Here is a 14,198-nt window from a genome sequence, read left to right on the forward strand (position 1 = left end):
TCACCTGGGATGACCCACCAGTGCTCCGCCTGCTACCTCGACTTCCAGGAGAAACACCCCAGCACCGACCAGCAGTGTGCCCTCTGCGGCCACAGTTGGTGCAGGGAATGGTCCCCCCTCCGGTCCCTCTCATAGCAGCCCCTCCTAACTCCATAGGTGTTGGATCCAAGGTGCTGGGTAATGGAACGAGCGGACCCTGATCTAGACGTCCGCGGGAGGCCAACAGGTTATCCAGTCGGATAGATAAGTCCACCAGCTGGTCCAGGTTGAGAGTGGTGTCCCTGTAGGCTAGCTCCCTACGAACGTCCTCTCGTAAACTACACCTGTAGTGATCGATCAGGGCCCGCTCATTCTATCCCGCACCAGCTGCCAGAGTTCTGAAGTCCAGTGCGAACTCTTGAGCGCTCCTCATCCCCTGTCTTAGATGGAACAATCGCTCTCCCGCCGCTCTCCCTTCAGGTGGATGATCAAAGACTGCCCGGAAGCGGCGAGAGAAGTCCTCATAGTCATCCAGAGTTAGGCCTTCCCTTCCCCAGACGGCGTTGGCCCACTCCAGGGCTTTACCAGTCAGACAGGAGATGAGGGCACCCACCCTCTCGCGTCCCGAAGGGGACGGATGAACAGCCGCCAGGTAGAGCTCTAGCTGTAGTAGGAACCCCTGGCACCCGGCTGCTGTTCCGTCATACGCTCCTGGGAGCGAGAGCCGAATCCCACTGGGTCCTGACGATGGAGGGGTGGACATCGGTGTAGGTTGAGGTGCGGGCGGAGGTGATGGGGTATGACTGATCAGAAGACCTCCTCTCTCCCATCTGTCCATTGTCTGCAGCACGCGATCCATGGCTGTCCCTAGACTGTGTAACATGGTTGCGTGCTGTTGGACTTGCTCCTCTACTGGGAGAGAAGGGCTGGCTGCACCTGCTGACTCCATTTGAAGAGGTCCGTGATTCTGTCAGGGTTTGTGTGCAGAGATGTAGCGGAGTCAAGCGCAGGACACAGGTGTTGAGCAAAACAACGGCGTTTACTCAAAATACAAGCAAAAATTCCTCAATGGGAATATAACAAACACACATGCACCAACGAAAACCACTAACGAAACAAACAATCACGGACAGAACAGAAATGTATGCCAGAGGGTTAAATAGGGAACATGATAGGGGAATTGAAACCAGGTGTGTATAATACAGACAAAACAAAACGAAACTGAAAAATGGATCGGTGGTGACTAGAAAGCCGGTGACGTCGACCGCCGAACACCACCCGAACAAGGAGAAGGGCCGACCTCGGCGGAAGTCATGACACATAATTAGAATTCCTCAGACATTCATGTGTCTTATATCATTTTAAAGGTAATCTTGTTGTTAATCCCACCAAAGTGTCCGATTTCAAATATGCTTTTCAGCGAAAGCACTACAAACGATTATGTTAGGTCACCACCAAACCACAATAAGCACAGCCATTTTTTCCAGCGAAAGATAGCTTTCACAAAAACCAGAAATAAAGATAGAATTAATCACTAACCTTTGATTATCTTCATCAGATGACACTCATAGGACTTCATGTTACACAATATATGCATGTTTTGTTTGATAAAGTTCATATTTATATAAAAAAAATCTGAGTTTACATTGGCGCGTTAGATTCACTAGTTGCAAAAACATCAAGTGATTTTGCATAGCCACATCGTTTCAACAGAAATACTCATCATAAATGTAGATGATAATACAAGTTATACACATGGAATTATAGATATACCTCTCCTTAATGCAACCGCTGTGTCAGATTTCTAAAAAACTTTACGGAAAAATAAACCATGCAATAATCTGAGACGGAGCTCAGAACAATAGCCAAATTAGCCGCCATGTTGGACTCAACAGAAACCGGAAAATACATGATAAATGTTTCCTTACCTTTGATGAACTTCATCAGAATGCAGTCCTAGGAATACCAGGTCCACAATAAATGCTTGATTTGTTCGATAATGTCCGTTATTTATGTCCAATTAGCTACTTTCGAATTGTTTACCAAACTCCCTAACCAAAGTCTCAAAAGCGCGTCCACTATAACGTGACGAAATGTCCAAAAGTTCCGTTACAGTCAGTAGAAACATGTCAAACGATGTACTGAATCAATCTTTAGAACGTTGTTAACATACATCTTGAATAACGTTCCAACTGGAGAATTACATCGACTTCAATTGACCGATGGAATGGAGCTCCCTCTCACATGAACGCGCCAGTTCAATGCGTGGGCACCTCATGGAAGTGATTACTCATTCCTGTCTCCTTCGGCCCCCCTTCATATTAGAGTCATCAGACAAAGTTCTATTTACTGTTGACATCTAGTGGAAGCCGTAGGAAGTGAAAACCCATCCATATCTCTCTGTATTTTCAATGAGAGCTTGGTTGAAAATCTGGCACCGCCAGAAAATATCCAAACAGGAAGTGGAACTTCTCAGGTTTTTGCCTGCCATATGAGTTCTGTTATATTCACAGACATAATTCAAACAGTTTTAGAAACTTCAGTGTTTTCTATCCAATACTAATAAAAATATGCATATATTAGCAACTATGACATAGGAGCAGGTCGTTTACTCTGGGCACCTCTGTGCACCTTTCATCCAAGCTACTCAATACTGCCCCTTCAGCCATAAGAAGTTAAGAAGGGATTTAGAAGAAGAAGTTAATGCGGGGTTGTTGAGGCAACCGGGCCACCACCACAGCTGTACCTGGGCTAGCGGCAGGTAGACAAGACACACTCTTTAGAAGCCAGTAGACAGTGTGTCCTTATGCAGCTTGTTTTGTCAGTGTCACTGTGTGTTTGTGTGTGTGACACTCTGGATAGAAATCAGCAGTTGAGAATGGAGTGAGCTCATCTGAGTCGATGGGAGGTTGAAGATAGTGTGTGCGTCCCAAATGGCATAGTGCCCTATAGCATAGTGCCCTTTATGGTGCCCTATGGGCCCTTGTCAGTAGTGCACTAAAGAGTAAATAGGATGCCATTTGGGGCTCAGTCCGTGTGTTGCTTCATCATGGGAGATGAAAGAACATACAGTATCTGGACGATGTGTCCGGCTGCTGGAGCGCAGACCTAGACACCACAGAGAGAAACATGTCTGCTGTGTTATGGTTGTCTCCCATGACAACACAGAGGATTGTTTCGACTGGAACTGCTCCGAGGGTTCATCTGTAGCATTTTTGGAAACACCATTAAGTCATATGATGTCACTTCCTGGAACCAAGTAAAAATAGAACAGGCTTTGAGTAATGCTAGCTAGAGTCTTAGTGAAATGCAGAACATAAAAAAAAAAAAATGTATTTAAACAAAGAGGAAATACCTGATAATGATTGACTATAATTCATGACATAATATTCACAAATGCATGTTATGTTAGACATTTAAGACATGATAAAAAGCCCAGAGCAAAATCTGTCACATCTGTCTGATTAGTTCATCATAAACAACAGCAGTTGCTGCGTGTGCAGAGGGGGATTAGAACTGCCTAGTCACACTAAATCCCTGTCTCAAATGATGTACAGCTGGATTTTAGGGGATTTCGCAAGGGACTCAATATGTTTTTTAAAATCATATTTACACAGGTACACACGCACCAGACACACATACACATACGACAAGCGCACGCGTGCACACACACACATGCTCTCAAACAAATACACACTCAAACAAACAAACACACACACTCCCCCTCCCTCTGTACTGTCCGAGTGTTTACCTGCTGCTTGGGGTTCCTACCTGCTGTGTGAAATTGTTTACATTACCAAAGCAAGTGAAATAGATCAACAAAGTGAAAAAAAACTAGCACAAATGAACAGTAAACATTACACTCAGAAAGGTTTCAAAGGAATAGAGACATTTCAAATGTCACAATGTCTATACACAGTGTTGTAACGATGTACAGTGTTCTCTCTCTCTCTTCCTCTCTCCCTCCTCTCTCTGTATCTCTCTCTCTCTCTCATCCTCTCTCACCTTCTCTTTCACTCTCTCTGTATCTCGCTCTCTCTCTCACTCCTTCTCTCCCCAACTCTCTTGGTTATGGGGTGTAGGGTTATGGAGGGGTTATGGGGGGTTCTTACAACCTCAAGTCTCAAGATAAAGTTCACAATGTTTGATGGATAGAACAGCACTAAAGACTCCACAATGCATTCCACTCTGGCCCCAACAGACCATCTATACAAGGGCAAGGAGTCTCCTGAGAAGTCTAATGTCTCCTGGGAAGTTTATGAGTCTCCTGGGAAGTTTATGAGTCTCCCGAGAAGTCTAGTAGTCTCCTGAGATGTCTAGGAGTCTCCAGAGAAGTCTAGGAAATTCCAGAGAAGTCTAGGAGTCTCCTGAGAAGTCTAGGAGTCTCCTGGGAAGTCTGCTAATCTCCTGAGAAGTCTAGTAGTCTCCTGAGAAGTCTGGTAGTCTCCTGAGAAGTCTGGTTGTCTCTTGAGAAGTCTGGTAGTCTCCTGAGAAGTCTGGCAGTCTCCTGAGAAGTCTAAGAGACTCATGAGAAGTCTAGTAGTCTCCTGAGAAGTCTGGTAGACTCCTGAGAAGTCTGGTAGTCTCCTGAGAAGTCTGGTAGTCTCCTGAGAAGTCTGGTAGTCTCCTGAGAAGTCTGGTAGTCTCCTGAGAAGTCTGGTAGTCTCCTGAGAAGTCTAGTAGTCTCCAGAGAAGTAAGTCTAGGAGTCTCCAGAGAAGTAAGTCTAGGAGTCTCCAGAGAAGTAAGTCTAGGAGTCTCCAGAGAAGTAAGTCTAGGAGTCTCCTGAGAAGTCTAGTAGTCTTCTGAAAAGTCTAGTAGTCTCCTGAGAAGTCTGGTAGTCTCCTGAGAAGTCTGGTAGTCTCTTGAGTAGTCTAGGAGACTCCTAAGAAGTCTAGTAGTCTCCTAAGAAGTCTAGTAGTCTCCTGAAAAGTCTGGTAGTCTCCTGAAAAGTCTAGTAGTCTTCTGTGAAGTCTTTATCTCTGGGTGTTGAGAGTTTTGTCTCTATCTCTGGATGTTGAGAGTTTTGTCTCCATCTCTTGGTTTTAAGAGTTTTGTCTCTAGGACAACTAGGTCAGATGTGATTTCTGACATATTTTGAATGTTATTCCCTCTGTTTTCTTTTTAAGACATAGAGTTTCCCTCAACTTATTAGTAGTGTTGTCGACAACAGCAGATTTGAGAAGTCATTCACCATAAAACATAAACCTTATGTTTCTGTTAACGTTGGAAATGATACCACTCTCCGCTGCGAAAAACGGCTGTCATAAATCTTACACCCATTAATGAGATGAAATCTTCATCTGTCTAGATAGTTAACATCCTAACTATGCAAATCCTGTCTGGGATCTGCCACTGGCTGGTGTCTGTTTCTCTATTATCCTCAGATAGAAGGGTAACTCCCTGGGGACTGTGTAGTTTCATGCCTAAGGCCTTGGCCCATTCAGAGCAGTCATCTCCCCTAATTAGCCTTTTAATGTGTTCGAATGAATCACTGTTTCACAGACTAAGGCCCCTCAAGGCGTATTTTAACTAATCTTATTTTAGTGTAGATTCCACAATAGGACCCTTGAGTTTATTTTGAACAAGGATGTGGAATGGAGGGAGGAAGGGAGGGGTGGATGATAATGTTGTAGGAGAACAAACCATCTGTTCCACACACAGTCCAAAGCCTTAGTGAGGGTGGGCCGGGGTGGGACGCAATCCAGTATGTCAACCCTGTTCTCCGCCCTACCACACACGCACGCACGCACGCACGCACGCACGCACGCACGCACGCACGCACGCACACACACACACACGCACACACACACACACACACACACACACACACACACACACACACACACACACACACACACACACACACACACACACACACACACACACACACACACACACACACACACACACACACACACACACACACACACACACACACTTACTTGTTGGGACGGTGCAGGAGAGGATGGATATGAGTGTGGTGATCTGTATCACATGTGCAGTAGTACCAAAGCAGGAGAGCTGAGAGTTGGTTGACCATGAACAGACCCTACCGAGTGACCAATGAGAGAGCTGTTTCTTGTTTAACATCTGGATTGCTTGGTGTCATGATTCAGATGAGCATATGCCAGGCATCTAGCAAAGATACAAGGGAGGAGTTCAGCAACTAGAATGTGCTTATTGGAAATATACCCAAATTCCTGTTGTGATTGTTTGAATGAAATAGATAGAAGCACTGGGTGGTAGCCTACATCCTAAGGTTGTGAATGATGATCATGGAATACATTCTTCCATGTTTCACCTTGTTTGTCAGATCAGTTTCATGATGTGTTTGTCAGATCAGTATCATGGTGTGTTTGTCAGATCAGTTTCATGGTGTGTTTGTCAGATCAGTTTCATGGTGTGTTTGTCAGATCAGTTTCATGGTGTGTTTGTCAGATTAGTTTCATGGTGTGTTTGTCAGATCAGTTTCATGGTGTGTTTGTCAGATCAGTTTCATGGTGTGTTTGTCAGATCAGTTTCATGGTGTGTTTGTCAGATCAGTTTCATGGTGTGTTTGTCAGATCAGTTTCATGGTGTGTTTGTCAGATCAGTTTCATGGTGTGTTTGTCAGATCAGTTTCATGGTGTGTGTCGGGGTTAACTGGTAGGATAAGGGTCCAGTTGTCTTATGTGGCTTTTGTTCCCGCTGGGGTCACCAATACGAACGTTTTATGCACACGCTACGTTGCTTTGGATAAAAGTGTCTGCTGAATGTCATATTGTATTATTATATTATTAAGGCATCTGAGTTGTACCCTTGAAGTGCCTCTTTAAGAGATGATGATGGTTCCAAGGAGGGATCTGAACCACAGAGGGATCATGGTGGCTGTCATACTGTACTGTGGCGTTTTAAACCATGCATGTCTCTGTCCATGTCACCCATAGGAGGCCCTGGTGTTCTCATATGGGACGGGTGGTCTGCGTGTGCTTCCACTGAACTGGGTGAGGTTCTGTGGCTTTCTGCATGCTTGTGTGTCTGCAGACTGGTAGTAGGAGACTGACTTGTCCCTAGCCCCCATCCCCCTTGCTCCTCTCTTCCTCTGTTTACCTCTCCTCTCCTTCTCCCTCCGCCTCTCCCCTCCTTTCCTCTCCTCAATTAGACATTTCTTGGATCCTGTGATATCTCTCCTGTATCTTCCTAGTGTTAAACTGTATGTGATGAATGCCCATAGTATAGGTTAGCTCAACGTGTGGTTGTTATAGTAAATGTAATGTTAAACCCAATCAATCAACCTATGACCCCAGTTGATGGGTTGATGATCTGAATACTCTGCACGTCCAGTGATGATTCATCCTCCTCTCCAATCATGATCATGTGTAGACAGCCTCTTCGTGTGTGTGTGTAGTTTTCTATTTAATTGGGGATGCCCATTAGGTGCTGCCAAGGCAGCAGCTACTCTTCCTGGGGTCCAAACACATTAGGGCACTTACATTACATATAAAACAAAAGATAAAATAGTACATCATATAACAATATTACACCACTATACATATCTACAATACAAAATATATAATACCACCATACAACAATATTACAATGTACGTGTGTAGAGTGCGTGCGTCTCTTCACAGTCCCCGCTGTTCCAAAATATGTATTTTTATCTGGTTTTAAAATCTGATTCTACTGCTTGCATCAGTTACCTGATGTGGAATAGAGTTCCATGTAGTCATGGTTCTATGTAGTACTGTACGCCTCCCATAGTCTGTTCTGGACTTGGGGATTGTGAAGAGACCTCTGCTGGCATGTCTTGTGGGGTATGCATGGGTGTCCGAGCTGTGTGTTAGTTGTTTAAACAGATTGCTTGGTGCATTCAGCTTGTCAACACTTCTTACAAAAACAAGTAGTGATGAAGTCAATCTCTCCTCCACTTTGAGTCATGAGAGATTGACATGCATATTTTTAATGTTAGCTCTCCGTGTACTTTAAAGGGCCAGCCGTGCTACCCTGTTCTGAGCGAATTGTAATTTCTCGAGGTGTGTGCGTGTTTGGTAGTGGGTGTGTGTGTTTATTTTTTTATTTTTTATGTCACCTTTATTTAACCAGGTAGGCCAGTTGAGAACAAGTTCTCATTTAAAACTGCGACCTGGCCAAGATAAAGCAAAGCAGTGCGACACAAACAACAACACAGAGTTACACATGGAATAAACAAACGTACAGTCCATAACACAATAGAAAAAGTCTATATAAAGTTTGTGCAAATAGCGTGAGGAGGTAAGGCAATAAATAGGCCATAGTAGCGAAGTAATTACAATTTAGCAAATTAACACTGGAGTGATAGATGTGCAGATGATAATGTGCAAGTAGAAATACTGGTGTGCAAAAGAGGAAAAAAGTAAATAAAAACAATATGGGGATGAGATAGGTAGATTGGATGGGCTATTTACAGATGGGCTGTGTACAGCTGCAGCGATCGATAAGCTGCTCTGACAGCTGATGCTGAAAGTTAGAGAGGGAGATATGTCTCCAACTTCAGCGTGTTTTGCAATTTGTTCCAGTCATTGGCAGCAGAGAACTGGAAGGAAAGGTGGCCAAAGGGGGTGTTGGCTTTGGGGATGACCAGTGGGATATACCTGCTGGAGCGCGTGCTACGTACGGGTGGGTGTTGTTATGGTGACCAGTGAGCTGAGATAAGACAGAGCTTTACCTAGCAATAGATGACCTGGAGCCAGTGGGTCTGGCGACGAATATGTAGCGAGGGCCAGCCGACGAGAGAATACAGGCCGCAGTGGTGGGTGGTATATGGGGCTTTGGTGACAAAACAGATGGCACTGTGATAGACTGCATCCAGTTTGCTGAGTAGAGTGTTAGAGGCTATTTTGTAAATGACATCGCCGAAGTTGAGGATCAGTAGAATAGTCAGTTTTACAAGGGTATGTTTGGCAGCATGAGTGAAGGATGCTTTGTTGCGAAATAGGAAGCCGACTCTCGATTTAATTTTGGATTGGAGATGTTTAATATGAGTTTGGAAGGGGAGTTTACAGTCTAGCCAGACACCTAGGTATTTGTAGTTGTCCACATATTCTAAGTCAGAACCGTCCAGAGTAGTGGGTGCTAGTCGGGCGGGCGGGTGCGGGCAGCGATCGGTTGAAGGGCATGCATTTAGTTTTACTAGCGTTTAAGAGCAGTTGGAGGCCACGGAAGGAGTGTTGTATGGCATTGAAGCTCGTTTGGAGGTTTGTTAACACAGTGTCCAAAGAAGGGTGCCAGATGTATACAGAATGGTGTTGTCTGCCTAGAGGTGGATCAGGGAATCACCCGCAGCAATAGTGTGTGTTTGGTGGTGGGTGTGTTTGGTGGTGGGTGTGTTTGGTGGTGTGTGTGTGTATGGTGGTGTGTGTGTGTGTGTATGGTGGTGTGTGTGTGTTATTGAAAGACACTGTGCTCTGAACCTCCCAATAACACACATTATCACATCTCTAACTTCTCAGAGAAATATGTGGTATTGTGCTGATAACATCTCCTCTCTCTCCCTCCCCCTCCCCCTATTCCATCTCTCCCCCTACCCCTCCTCTCCTCCTTCTCCCCGTCCTCTCCCCTCCCCTCTCCTCCTTCTCCCCTCTCAGGGCAGTGACAGTGAGTACGAAGTGGACCAGAACAGACAGAAGACACACTCCTTTGTGAGCCACTACATCAGTGACCCCACCTACTACAACTCCTGGCGCCGCCAGCAGAAGGGCATGTCCCGGGCACAGGCCTACAACTACACAGAATCAGAGTCGGGTGACCCGGAGCCCTGCGCCCCGTCACCACCCCTGCCCCCACTGCCACCCCAGCTCACCTCCACCACCCCTCCACCCCAGACCCAGCCCCATGGTCAACCCCAGGGCCTCACACCCCAGGGCCAGGGTAGTCTGTTCAGGCCTAAAGGCAGCCGGACTCCCACCCCCTCTCAGCAGCTCTCCAACTCCACCCCTCCCAGCCACTCCAACACTCTGTCCTACTGGCCCCCCAGCAGCCCCAGCCCAGCCCCTGGATCTCGGGCCCCCATCGCCGGGTTCTCCTCCTTCGTTTGATTCCGAGAGGGATCTGTGTTCCCTTCTGAAAACAAAAGCCACCCTGCTGCCCAACGTGTCTAGAAAGTAAATACCCAACACAAAAGAAACCCTCGGAATCCACCATATTGATTTCTGTTTCTCCGTTTTTTCTTACTTGTTTTTCTTCTTTTCTTTTTATTACTGAGTTGTGTTTTAAGGATCATACTGTACACAGACAGGACAGAAGTGACATACTTTATTCCAGTACATTGTTCCTCTTGTGTGTGTGTGCTGGTATAGTTTTATTTCCATTCTTTAACCAAGAGACAGTTGCTGAGAACAAGATCTGTTTGATTGATTTGCATGAGTTTCAATGTATTGTTTATTTTCTATTTTTCATTGTTACACTTCTACACACATACAACAAGATAATAATTTAGTTAGATACTGTAAAAAGGCAAGAGTTTATTGGAAAAAAATATCTACAAGACGATAAGTGTCATAGCGTCAATCCACACTCGGATAACAAGCACCAATGAAACTGGGATCCCAAAATGGAGCCATACAAGCGAGTGAAATGAGTAGAGTTTGAAGGATGGAAAGAGGAACAGGGTATAAAAAAGACAAAGTAATGAAAGTGAGAAGGAAGGGGGAGATTGAGGCTGAAATGAGCCCACTGGCAGTCTTTACATGCCCAGTCCTGTCCAATTAGGTCAATTCAGTTTCTGGGTGTTAATGTGAGATATGTTAGTGACCTCCCCCTATTTAACCTATGGACCATGATCCTCAGCGAGTTATCTGGCCTGGCCTATAGGGTACGCACTATTGAGTCTGACAGCATTTCGATGTCACAGGCAGGTCACATCTCTGTGCTGTACACCAAGTTCCTAGTTGCCTGCCTGCCTTGGCAGATATGGGAAATGTACTGTATGTCTGAAGTAAAAATGTTGAGGTTGGTCTGCAAGTTCTTTGTGTCCTTTAGTGGATCAGACATGCCATGGTTGATTATAACTAGGGATTCATATTTTCCTGAAAATGTTCCCTTACAAGCCCTTCTCAGGCATCCCAGTATTCCTGTTGAAAGCGGAAGTGCTATTTAAAAGCATATAATACCAGCGAAGGAAATCTGACATAATTCTACCACTGAAAAATATACACAGGAATCTAACAGTTTCTTGTTTTTCTTTCATTTTAATCAACTAAAAGTTCTCAAAGTCACCACACTATTTCGTTGATGTAATCTAGTTTTAATGTAGGCATATGAAGCACTGTTGGCCGACTTGTAAAATATCCGGAGGTTATTACAGCCTAGTTCATTTTAGCCTACCATTGACGGAAAGCTTGTTGGTCCTTTCCTCTCACTATCATGGGAATGAGGCCAAGTAGTGGTTGTTTTGACAACAGTTTAGTCATTTAGCAGACTCTCTTATCCAGAGGGACTTACAGGAGCAATTAGGGTTAAGTGAAATGCTCAAGGGCACATCAGATTTTTCACCTCGTCGGCTCGGGATTCAAACCAGCAATCTTTCAGTTACTGGCCCAATGCTCTTAACTTTTACTGCCTCAGAAACCCGGATCCGGGAGCACCCCCCACCCCCCACACACTGATTAGCATAGATAGCATAGCTTCAGAAGTAGATAGTAGCATCTAAATATCATTAAATCACAAGTCCAAGACACCAGATGAAAGATACAGATCTTGTGAATAAAGCCACCATTTCAGATTTTTAAAATGTTTTACAGGGAAGACAAAATATGTAAATCTATTAGCTAAACACGTTAGCAAAATACACCACTATTCTAACTCCATCAGTTTCTTACTCCTTCAGGTGCTATCACCAATTCGGCTCAACTAAGATATTGATAGCCAATAACCTATAAAAAAAACCATCAGATGACAGTCTGATAACATATTCATGGTATAGGATAGTTTTTGTTAGAAAAAAGTGCATATTTCAGGTAGAAATCACAGTTTACAATTGCACCGACCATCACAAATCCACTAGAATTACTAGATAGAGCAACGTGTATGACCAATTTACTCATCATAAAACATTTCATAAGAATAGACAAAGCATAGCAATGGAAAGACCCAGATCTTGTGATTCCAGACAATATTTCAGATTTTCTAAGCGTTTTACAGCGAAAACACAATAAATCGATAAGTTAGCATACTACATGTGAAAACGTTACCAGAGCATCGATTCCAGCCAAAGAGCGCTATAACGTAATCACCGCCAAAAGATATTAATTTTTTCACTAACCTTCTCAGAATTCTTCCGATGACACTCCTGTAACATCATTTTACAACATACATATACAGTTTGTTCGAAAAGGTGCATATTTAGCCATACAAAACCGTGGTTACACAATGAAAATACTAGGAAATCAAGCCTCAATATGTCTGACGTCATCTATCAGAGTGATCTAGTTTAATTAAAAGCTAATCATATACTTGACTAAAAAATACAGGGTTGACAGGAATCGAAAGACAAATTAGTTCTTAATGCAACCGCTGATTTACATTTTTAAAATTATCCTTACTTTTCAATACAGGGTTGGCCAAGTGAAGCTATACAAAACAAAATGGCGAAAAATGCGTTTAAAATATTTCGACAGAAACACGGTTTATCATATTAAATATTGCTTACTTTGAGCTGATCTTCCATCATATTCTTGGGCAATGTATCCTTTCTATGTTATAAACGTCTTTTGGTCGATAGATGTCCTCTGTCCTTCGAAATGTCCACTAACAACGACCGAGACCGCGAAACGTTCCCAAAGCTAGAAAGTGCACGACAAATAAATTCCTCAGAATCGCACTAAACGGATATAAATTGCTATAAAACGTTTCAAATTAACTACATTATGATGTTTTTAACAACTATAACGACTGAAAACATGACCGGAGAAATATAGCTGGTTAGAAAACGATTTGGAACGAGACAGGTCCGATGGCCTTCACGCTTGAGGCGCACGTTGAGAAAGAGGGGTCTCTGTACATTTTTGTCATTTATAATGGCTGTGAACGTCCCATCGAGTTCATTGAAAACGTGATGACGTACAGACACCCAGAGGAAGACGTAGGTAGTGTCGGTTTCTTCATAGCATTCACTGTGGCCTTATAAACAGACCCCAGATCAGAGGTAAAAATTTCTGAAATCTGAACCCTGTCATGAAAAGTGCTGTAAAAATTGTTCTGTACCACTCAGAGACAAAATTTCAACTCCTATAGAAACTATAGACTGTTTTCTATCCAATAATAACAATAATATGCATATTGTACGATCAAGAATTGAGTACGAGGCAGTTTAATTTGGAAATGTAAAAAAAAAAATAATGCTAACAGCTCCCCCTATTGACAAAAGGTTAACCGCTAGAATACCTGCCGCTTACTGTGTTGCCTTAGTCTTAGGGAATGTAGTCTGATGCTGCGCTAAACAAACAGAAAAGCAAATGGCCGCAGTAGCGGAGATTCAGCACCATGGTTTATCAATTCCCTGCGGATCTTTAAAATCCTGCTCTCACTTCTGTTAGTGTAACATCATGGAACAACGTTGCAAATGCCTATTTCCTTGAGTGCTTTTGCGGACACAATGTATCAGCCGTTTTGTTAACAGTGAGTAGCAGTTTATATTTTGGAACCTCTGCCAGTGCCGCAAAGCTAGTTTGGAGATTTGTGAACGTGAGATTGAGATTCAACGCAGTTATGGTAAGCAAAGGTCACATGTAGTCTGCTACAGTTTTATGTTAGTCAACGATGCCAGTTAAAAGGAATCAATTGGAGACTTGTGTTGAGTAGTCTGAATTGGTAGGCCGCTAGCATTGTGATCAGTGGTCTAATGTGTGGATGAAGTCAGAGTTAAAATCTGTTTAATATTTTTCCATAGAAATTATAAAGTGCCTTTGGAAACTATTCAGATCCCTTGACTTTTTCCACATTTTGGTAGGTTACAGCCTTATTCTAAAATTGATTAAATTGTTTTTTCCCCCTCATTAATCTAAACACAATAACCCATAATGACAAAGCTAAAACTGGATTTTAGAATTTTTTGCGAATGTATTAAGATAAAAAACAGAAATATCAAATTTACATAAGTATTCAGACCCTTTAATCCATACTTTGTTGAAGCACCTTTGGCAGCGATAACAGCCTTGAGTCTTCTTGGGTATGATGCTACAAGCTTGGCACACCTGTATTT

General features: G+C 43.5%; 1 protein-coding gene across 3 annotated transcripts in view; it reads left to right on the plus strand.

The window, feature by feature from the left end:
* Positions 1–10,952, plus strand: part of LOC139571488 (protein sidekick-2-like) — a 659,762-nt gene extending 648,810 nt beyond the window's left edge. For 2 of the 3 annotated variants that reach the window (XM_071394417.1, XM_071394416.1), the window contains one exon: positions 9,586–10,952. In XM_071394417.1, the coding sequence (XP_071250518.1) occupies positions 9,586–10,035 (450 nt within the window). In that variant the 3' untranslated portion in view covers positions 10,036–10,952. Of the gene's footprint in view, positions 1–6,906; positions 6,964–9,585 lie in introns of all 3 variants that reach the window. The other variant, XM_071394415.1, reaches the window with a different exon arrangement.
* The last annotated feature ends 3,246 nt before the right edge of the window (positions 10,953–14,198 follow it).

The sequence above is a fragment of the Salvelinus alpinus genome, chromosome 3 (assembly GCF_045679555.1).
Source record: "Salvelinus alpinus chromosome 3, SLU_Salpinus.1, whole genome shotgun sequence".
NCBI lineage: Eukaryota > Metazoa > Chordata > Actinopteri > Salmoniformes > Salmonidae > Salvelinus > Salvelinus alpinus.